The sequence below is a fragment of the Limulus polyphemus genome, unplaced genomic scaffold, assembly GCF_000517525.1.
Source record: "Limulus polyphemus unplaced genomic scaffold, Limulus_polyphemus-2.1.2 Scaffold5200, whole genome shotgun sequence".
NCBI classification, from domain to species: domain Eukaryota; kingdom Metazoa; phylum Arthropoda; class Merostomata; order Xiphosura; family Limulidae; genus Limulus; species Limulus polyphemus.
In genome coordinates this window covers 26,148-35,845 of record NW_013670810.1, presented here as the reverse complement: position 1 = coordinate 35,845, position 9,698 = coordinate 26,148, and the positions used below count along the sequence as shown (strand labels likewise).

General features: G+C 31.7%; 1 protein-coding gene across 1 annotated transcript; it reads right to left on the bottom strand.

Annotated features, from left to right (window-relative positions):
* Positions 1-4,852: 4,852 nt before the first annotated feature.
* Positions 4,853-8,772, bottom strand: LOC106472263 (leukocyte elastase inhibitor-like). Its single transcript, XM_013932890.1, has 3 exons — positions 8,643-8,772; positions 5,412-6,334; positions 4,853-5,161 (listed from the first exon to the last, which is right to left on the bottom strand). Exons 1-3 carry the CDS (start codon positions 8,770-8,772, stop codon positions 4,853-4,855), a joined length of 1,362 nt encoding a protein of 453 aa, XP_013788344.1.
* Between the last annotated feature and the right edge of the window lie 926 nt (positions 8,773-9,698).

Sequence of the window (9,698 nt, the reverse complement as noted above, 5' to 3'; positions counted from 1 at the left end):
GTCAATAAACAATGTTGTTTATCATAAGTGTCGTAATCTTGTTTATAATCAAATATAACCTATATATAATAGCCAAATATCTGTTTGTCGTCACACTCTATATCTCCTGACCGCTTATTCGTACAAAAAAGAAAACAACAACTTATGTATCAAAATGTTTATTTTCAAAAGTACATTACAGGAAAATCATTCATTTTTTTGCAATTCTTAAAATTTCATGTCGATATCAACATCGATCCGTCAGCCTTCATATGTGCTGGACGGTCAATCTGAGAAAATTTTTTATTAAGAACAGAAATGTTTCTTTTTAAGAGGGAATTTCACGAACATTTCACGTCTATTTATTGAAATAAATATGTTGAAGATAAGAGCATACATCGAAAAACGCATAAAGAGGGGTGTGTGTTTGTATATATATATTTGTTGTTGTTCGCCTTCTTTTTATATATATATACATCATGTCGGTATTATAGATATGCATGATTTTACTGTACCATGTCGAATAAATTGATTTGAATATCTTCTCTTTGACACTTATTATAGAAATGAAAATTGTCAAAAAAGTGCTCACTTCCGTATCGGTCTTTCCTTGCCATCATAAAACGACAAGGAGTGGTGGCATCCAGCGGGAAAAAATCCCAGTGGCTACTTAGCGAAACTGAGCACTCTAATGTGCCGGATGCACCCATTGCATTCAAAAACTGAAAATTTCTGCCAACAGTTCATTGTTTTAGTCTCCTTTGTTTAAAAATAAACGCGATGCAATTTTCTTTATTAAATTAACACATGGTATAACAAAAAATGCTTGTAAACGGCCCACTAGATAATCATATTGCATATACGCTCTGATCCAAGGGATGGGATTGACTGCATATTTTATATTTATTCATCATTATTTTTAGGAAAATTACCATTGAATTGTTTCACCGGGCAACGGGCATCTGCTAGTTATATCATAATACTAAAGTACAGCTGGTTTTACTGAAATTCACCTGTAGACGAAGGTACTGTAATACATGGTGTATATAAAATAGTAAAGTTGTAACGTTGTTCGTCTGTTGGCAGGTTCTTTTAAATTATCTGGTAAAAATAATTCAACGTCCAGTCCACGTAACAATAAGAAATTATTTTTATTTCTTCCTTAATGTTTCCAAATACTTAAACATTGTGGTAAGTTGTAGATCAGGTTTACAGCCACACTAACTGCACTACAGTAACACAAGAAATATCAACATACTTGTACAAAGTAGCTTAATATACGTGATAGCTAACACAAATACTTTACTAAAAACACACTCAATGATTCCATCTATTGGCTAGAAACAGCTCTTCATCTTCTTAATGATTAATAGTTTCACTGTAAGTTTACTTAGCCAATTAACTGATTCACCCGTATTTATAACTTAATCCTTATTCTAGATATTTTTAAAGTTTCTCGTTCATTAATATTCCCAGATATTCTAGGACTAATTGATCTTAATGTGATGTGTCATCTTGCTAACATCTAAATTACAACATTACATATATATTTAGCTTATAAGTTATAACAATGCTTTGTTTTTCACAGTATTCAATAAACGATCAATTGCTTATAATCAAACTTCTTAACCGTTATTTCTAAAATTTTGAGAGTAGTATTCTAAGGTATATTTTTGATGTTGTGATTTAAGTGTTAGCTGGAGAGAGCTGCGGTCTTAATGATGATTTTAAGATCAGAGCATATAAAAAGCTCCACGGATGTGACGTAAACTGTTCTAGTACATTCGAGGTTAGATTATAAATACGAGATAGTTACACAGTTTGTATAATTTTATTTCAAAATATAATAGTAATAGAGTAAGTTGATTAGTTTTACGTTAGTTAACGTCATTTGTAACTTAGACCTATTGAAAATTTACGGCAATACAAGTGTTCAAGTTTGTAAGAAGAAATAAAGTAATTTATTATGGTTTCTTGGACTGGACGTTGGATTATTTTAACATAAAACAAGAAAAGAACCTACCAACCAAAGAACTATGCAACTAAAATAGTTTCACTGACGTTATAAGTTGTATAATGTATAAGGTTTCTAAAAATTGGGACCACAGGTCAGAGCTGTTCGAAGTTACTTGTTTTCTATTTTGTTTTTACCTCACGAAAACTATTGAAAAGATGAACAACCATTGTTAACTAATCGTCACTGCTGCTCACGCCCAGACGCACAGCCAGTGCTTATATTCATAAATACTGACAATGAAATGTGAATTTTTAAGCTAATAGACAACTACGTAAAGTTACAAATACCATAATCAAATCTAGTGATGACGATGTAGCTAAGCGATGATCTGATATATATTAATACGTAGGTCTAACAGTCAAATTTGTTTTTAGCCTTTAGGTTTGTAAATTTTAATCGTGAGATTAATATATTAATTCTCGCGTGAATTATGACTAACGGAAAGCTTATAATTTCATTGTATTGGAACTTTGGTAATATATATTTAATAATATGTACACTGACTAACTTTAATTTAAAGTTATAGAAAAAACTGGTCCTCTGCCGTATATTATAATATTGCATTATGATGACTACGAAGTACTGTTATTTATCACATGGACAATAAAGAATATAAGCTCTGTAATGAAGAGTAGAGAGGATGATAGAGGACAGTAGCAAAGAGATCAAGAGAGAGTTAGTGGTAGGCTTTCTTTTTAAGTTAAGCCTAACTTTTCGACTTCGTTTCATACCATTTACTAATGAAATTATTTTGTTTATGCCAGAGGGCTAGTTTTTGCATTAATTGTAATAAATTAAATGGACTCCCTGTTCTTTAAAGCATATACTTTTATTATCTTCTCTGGCTAACCTTAAGGTATTGTAATTTATTTATAAACGTAACATTGACTAACTTCAGAGTATTGTAATTTATTTATAAACGTAATATTGAATAACTTCAGGGTACTGTAATTTATTTATAAACGTAACATTGACTAACTTCAGGGTATTGTAATTTATTTATAAACGTAACATTGACTAACTTCAGGGTATTGTAATTTATTTATAAACGTAACATTGATTAACTTCAGAGTATTGTAATTTATTTATAAACGTAATATTGAATAACTTCAGGGTACTGTAATTTATTTATAAACGTAACATTGACTAACTTCAGGGTATTGTAATTTATTTATAAACGTAACATTGACTAACTTCAGGGTATTGTAATTTATTTAAAAACGTAATATTGACTAACTTCAGAGTATTGTAATTTATTTATAAACGTAACATTGACTAACTTCAGGGTATTGTAATTTATTTAAAAACGTAATATTGAATAACTTCAGGGTACTGTAATTTATTTATAAACGTAATATTGACTAACTTCATGGTATTGTAATTCCTTGGTGCATGTAACATTGACTTGTAATTCGTGTTTCATCTTTTTTTTGGCAGTTTTCTCAGCTTGGTTTGGTTTGTTGTTGAGCTCAAAGATACACGATGAGTTATCTGTTCTTTTCCCACCACTGGTATCGAAATTTGAATATTAGCGTTGTAAGCACGCGGACTTACAGCTGAGCTACTGTGTGGAGCCTGTTCTCAGATGTTATTGAGTATTAATGTATCAAGATGGTTCTTCGTGGCCACAGGGATTTATAAAGGACGTGGAAATTATTAATTCTTTAGATGCTACTTCAGGTAGGTCAAATAATTCTCTAGTGTTGCTTGACCCATTCAGCTATGTGTATTAAGTTCAAACATGAATCCAAGATGTCAGACCCCTTCTACTACAAATACACAAACGTCACAAAAGATCGAAATCTATTATCGGAAGGAATCTCGTGCCCCTGTAACCACAAACAGACAAACGTCACAAATGAACGAGATCTACTATCGTAAGGAAGTTCGTGTCCCTGTAACCACAAACGTCAGAAGTAAACGAAATACATTATCGGATGGAACTTCATGCCCTTGTCAGAGTATGCACTCTTTTATATATAGAACTTTGGAAAACATTCTCCAATTCCACAACTTGAATTTATTACCAAAACAACTATTGAGGTAGTTTTGATATCAATATATTTTATAATTTATTTTCTTGAAAACGTTAAGCAATTTTATCTCCATGATGAAGTTATCACTGAAATTACGTTAATATTCTGAATAACCACGATGAAAGAATAAGAAAAATTAAACAGTTTTAACGGAATATTTCGAAAGTCATAATTTTAGAGAAAAGAAAATTTACAGTCCATGAACACAATATATATCTCTTTTCTCTTGCTTATCTAGACGTCTCATATCATTCTTTTTCTCTTACTTATCTAAACGACTCAGATCATCCTTTTTCTCTTGCTTATCTAGACGTCTCAGATCATCATTTTTCTCTTACTTATCTAGACGTCTCAGATCATCCTTTTTATCTTACTTCTAGACGACTCAGATCATCCTTTTTATCTTACTTCTAGACGACTCAGATCATCCTTTTTATCTTACTTCTAGACGACTCAGATCATCCTTTTTATCTTACTTCTAGGCGTCTCAGATCATCATTTTTCTCTTACTTACCTAGACGTCTCAGATCATATTTTTTTTCTTACTTATCTCGGCATCTTACATAATATTTTTGTATTAACTTTTATAAATAATGTTGGCAACAATTTATATAATCATTTCTTCAAGTAAATTTTTATTTATTTTTTTATGGCTGTTCTCCTATATATTTGTATAAATTTTTATTACAAATAAAATGATTTCTTTTATACATTATCTTCTCACAGTTTAATGTTAAAATTTCCATTCACATGTTATCTTTCTTATTTATCGAAAAGGCACAATCGCCAATTTTCCTTTACTGTAAAGAAAAGAACATTTTCATTGGTTATAGAATTTACCTAATGTTATTATCAAACCACTGATATTATCAATAACGAAATACACGAACGGCCTGTCCAATTTAACATCAATTGCTGCATTGTCGCCAGAAGTTTCTGGTGCCGTTTCGATCTTGGCTTCTTTAATCTCAATGTTGATTTTGTGGACAATATCCGACAGATGGAGCCAGCGAGAGTCGCTGATACCAAACAGGCCAGCATATCCCGGTGTGAAGATGTTGGCGAGTCCCATGGAACTAAGAGCATGAGACAAGTTCTGGTATGTTTCTTCCAGAGTGATTCGAGGTATCTAAAGGAAAGTGTCAAGAGACTTAAAAAACAGTTCGACCAAGTTTCAGTCAGAAATAGTTAACAACAACAACAAGTGTTAACAATTCATGCTTGTAAGACATGTCTTCTATAAAAGAAAAAAGTAAACGTCCAATAAAATTAATCATTTTCAAGGTCATAAGGTCATTTGCTATGTTATCTTGTCGTCCTTATAGAGACTCTAATGAAGAAGATTAAAACAGGATACTCTGTCACATATGTTTCATTACCTGTATATTCACTCTTTTCACTTCCATGTTAAATATGACGTCACTGAGCCGCTGAGCAGAAAGTCTTCTTTCTATTAGAGCAACATCTTCTGGATGATTAGGAAGTAAAAATACCATTGACATGAAATCGTTCTTGAAGGGAACTTCGACGGCTGTACAATTTAAATATTTGTCCTCGCCGTACCGAAGTCGGGCCTTCTTAGCTTCCAGCACTACCGCGCCGTTGACAACTTCTTTGGTCCCTTCTTCCACCACAGATACGTTCATGTCCAACAATCCTCGAAAGTGGATTCCGTTCAAAAGGAGCATGGTTGTGCTTCTTGCGGGAAGTTCGGGCAGAATGTCTTTTATTTTACCGGCCGTTTCCTTGGATACTACAGCATTTATGTGGTTTCTCGTTTCTTCTCCATTGTCGTAAAAGTCCACTGGGTGTACAGTGGTATTGTAGTATCCGAGTAAGAACATCTGGAATGGGAATCTGACGCTGAAGTCCCTTTGGACGTACATGGAACTGTAGAGCAATAAGTTATTCACAGATTCGTTTGTAACGCTTTCATTGTTGTGTCGATGGGCTGCTGAGGCTTGAAGATTGGTCGACAGGTGGTGCAGAAGGTCATAGAAAGCCCCATGAATTTCCTGCGGGTACATTCCCCAGAGGTAAAGGGCGTGACGAAGCGCAGCAGTGGAGTCTCCACGCGAGCCGATCATCATGGCGGCCAGAGCCGTGCTAATACTAAGCGGACTGATGGCAACGTTAGTGTTATTCGACTCTTGATTCATAGCCCTATACAAGTCCATTCCAAACTGGTTTGTTGCAAATGCCACTTTTCGAATGCCATAGGATAAAGAAAACACTGAAGTTGTTAACGCCAACAGTATTACCAACTTCCACAAAACTCCAATGTATCCCATTCTACTATTATCTGAAAAAGATAAATATTTTATATATATAACACAAATAATTCCAATAATTTCAAAAAATAAATTATTATAACTTGCAAGTTAATCGGATATTTAACCTGTTAAGCGTGTTTAACTATAACAAGTTATATATATATTTATAGGGAATGGAGTGATATAAATTGATTTCCGAATCTCATAATTAACTAAACAATATTATACTTGTGTGTAGTCACCAAGGGAATAATATAAAGGTTGTAATGTGTAGTGGATATAGGCACCAAGGGTATTATATAGAGGTTCTTATGTGTAGTGGATATAGGCACCAAGGGTATTATATAGAGGTTCTTATGTGTAGTGGATATAGGCACCAAGGGTATTATATAGAGGTTCTTATGTGTAGTGGATATAGGCACCAAGGGTATTACATAGAGGTTTTCATGTTTAGTGGATATAGTTCCCAAGGGTGTAATATAGAGGTTCTTATGTGTAGTGGATATAGTTCCCAATGGTATAATATAGAGGTTCTTATGTGTAGTGGATATAGGCATCAAGGGTATAACGTTTTATATGTGTTTTATAAAATATTAATAAATAACATAGTAAAACAAAATTTTAAGTAACAATATAGTCATTAAAATATTAAGTAATAACGTTGTCATGCAAAATATTAGTAACAATATAGTCATACAAAGTATTAGGTATCAACACAGTCATACAAAGTATTAAATAACAACATAGTATTACAAAATATTAAGTATTAACACAGTCTTACAAAATGTTAAGTGATAAAAAGGTCATATGATATATTACGTAATAACGTTGTCATATAAGATATTAAATAATGACATTGTCTTACAAAATATTAAGTAATAAAAAAGTTGTACAATCTATTGTATAATAATGTTGTCATGTAAGATATTAAATAATGGCATTGTCTTACAAAATATTAAGTAATAAAAAGGTCATATGATCTATTACGTAATAACGTTGTCATATAAGATATTAAATAATGACATTGTCTTACAAAATATTAAGTAATAAAAAAGCTGTACAATCTATTGTATAATAACGTTTTCATGTAAGATATTAAATAATGGCATTGTCTTACAAAATATTAAGTAATAAAAAGGTCATATGATCTATTACGTAATAACGTTGTCATATAATATATACAGTCTAGTAGAAAAGCATGTAACCTGAAGAACAAAGATTCCTTGGTTCACGGTGGCTAGGTTTGAAAGACAGCTTGATGTCTCTTTGTTATACTGAAAAGTTCTACTTTTAACGCCTGACCTCCTGTATAGAGGGCGGTCACAGCTCGCTTGCCTTACGGTCATGACTGATGCAACCAATTTTTGCTATTTTATTTACATTCTATGCAGTGAAATAAAAAAAGACACTTATTCATTATCATGTAAAATCTGTTCTAACTAAAAATATAATAGTGGGTTTGAAAATTTAAAATACTTGACGTTCTAGTAGCAAATAACACTCACCAGATGACTTACATAAAAACAGTATCCTGTAAATTACGAAGTCATAGCATACACAACATACCAGATAAATAATTATAATAACAGTATCCTGTAAATTACGAAATCATAACATATATAACATACCAGATAAATGATTATAATAAGAGTATCATGTAAATTACGAAGTCATAACATACCAGATGGACGATTATAAAAATTGTATCATTTAAATTACGAAGTTATAACTTACATAACATACAAGATGGACGATTATAAAAATTGTATCATTTAAATTACGAAGTTATAACTTACATAACATACCAGATGGACAATTATACAAACTGTATCATTTAAATTACGAAGTCATAACTTACATAACATACCAGATGGACAATTATACAAACTGTATCATTTAAATTACGAAGTCATAACTTACATAACATACCAAATGTACGATTATAAAGAAACAGCATTTTTTAAAGTGAAAGAGTCATTACTTCTATATATCATAACAAGGTCAAAACAACTGTTTATTAAAACGACGATTGTAATTATAAAGGTGTTCTATATCAGATTTTTCATCACGTGCGGTCACGGATTACTCTAAAACTTGTTGCTTCGTTAGCGAAACTTCGTAGGAAATATACAAAAAACGAGATACTGTTGGGACCATAATAAAAACGAAACGTCGTTGGAAATCACGACATATACTCTGAATTATTCTATATTAAATATTATCTGTCTTCATATTTCCTACCTGCTGAATTATCCTGTATTATATATTCTCTTTCTCTGTATTTCTTACCTGCTGAATTATCCTGTATTATATATTCTCTTTCTTCATATTTCTTACCTGCTGAATTATCCTGTATTATATATTCTCTTTCTTCATATTTCCTACCTGCTGAATTATCCTGTATTATATATTCTTTTTCTTCATATTTCCTACCTGCTGGATTATTCTGTATTTCCTCATTCCTCATATTTCTTACCTGCTGGATTATCCTGTATTATATATTCTCATTCTTTGTATTTCTTACCTGCTGGATTATCCTGTATTATATATTCTCATTCTTCGTATTTCTTACCTGCTGAATTATTTCTTTGTTCGTCTAACCTCGTCACTAATCTTCCTAGAAATGCAGATGTGGATAAGAGTACTACTTTATAAATGTGTAATTTTTATGAACGATTTGTCTTCTTTAGTGATGCTTTCGTTCTTAAGTACCGAAATATTGCACGGTGATTATTTTTCTGAAGGAGTTGACGTCATACAATGACTTTAACATATTTAGTTTTCCACTTATGCTCTGATTGTAATGTGATATATAAAGTCCCTGAAGCAGAACGAGTGCTTGATTAGTAGTGGTCAAAAAGACGACTTCCGTACCACACCCACACAATGTTACACTTCAGGACCAACACTTCTGTTCGCACGATTTGCTTCCACCTAATATTAACATAACCCGTATATCATTCATTGCTACTTTCTTTTGATCAAGTTGGTCATATAAGTGGACCAACTTACCTCCAGGGCAACCTAACCATTCTGAAGTCTAACAGAAATATATAAATTAGTAACAGTAATAGCACGAGATAGAAAATTATAGTGAGTGTATTAAGTTAACAACGGTAACAGTAAAATAGTAATAGTGAGTTAATAAAGTTAATAACGGTAATGGTAAAACAATGTTACAAATAAACTAATTATTGAAAGTGTATGAAGTTCACAATGGTAATAGTAAAACAATGTTACAAATAATCTAATTATTATGAGTGTATGAAGTTAACAATGGTAATAGTGAAACAATGTTATAAATAATCTAATTATTGAAAGTGTATGAAGTTCACAATGGTAATAGTAAAACAATGTTACAAATAATCTAATTATTATGAGTGTATGAAGTTA

Bases quoted from the DNA above. Each gene is read 5' to 3' on its own strand.
- LOC106472263 (XM_013932890.1), bottom strand. From the start codon at position 8,772: ATGAGGAATGAGGAAATACAGAATAATCCAGCAGGTAGGAAATATGAA. The intron at 6,335-8,642 runs GTAAGAAATATG...TATCTTTTTCAG, and splicing joins AATACAGGATAATTCAGCAG to ATAATAGTAGAATGGGATAC. The intron at 5,162-5,411 runs GTAATGAAACAT...ACTTTCCTTTAG, and splicing joins TGAAAAGAGTGAATATACAG to ATACCTCGAATCACTCTGGA.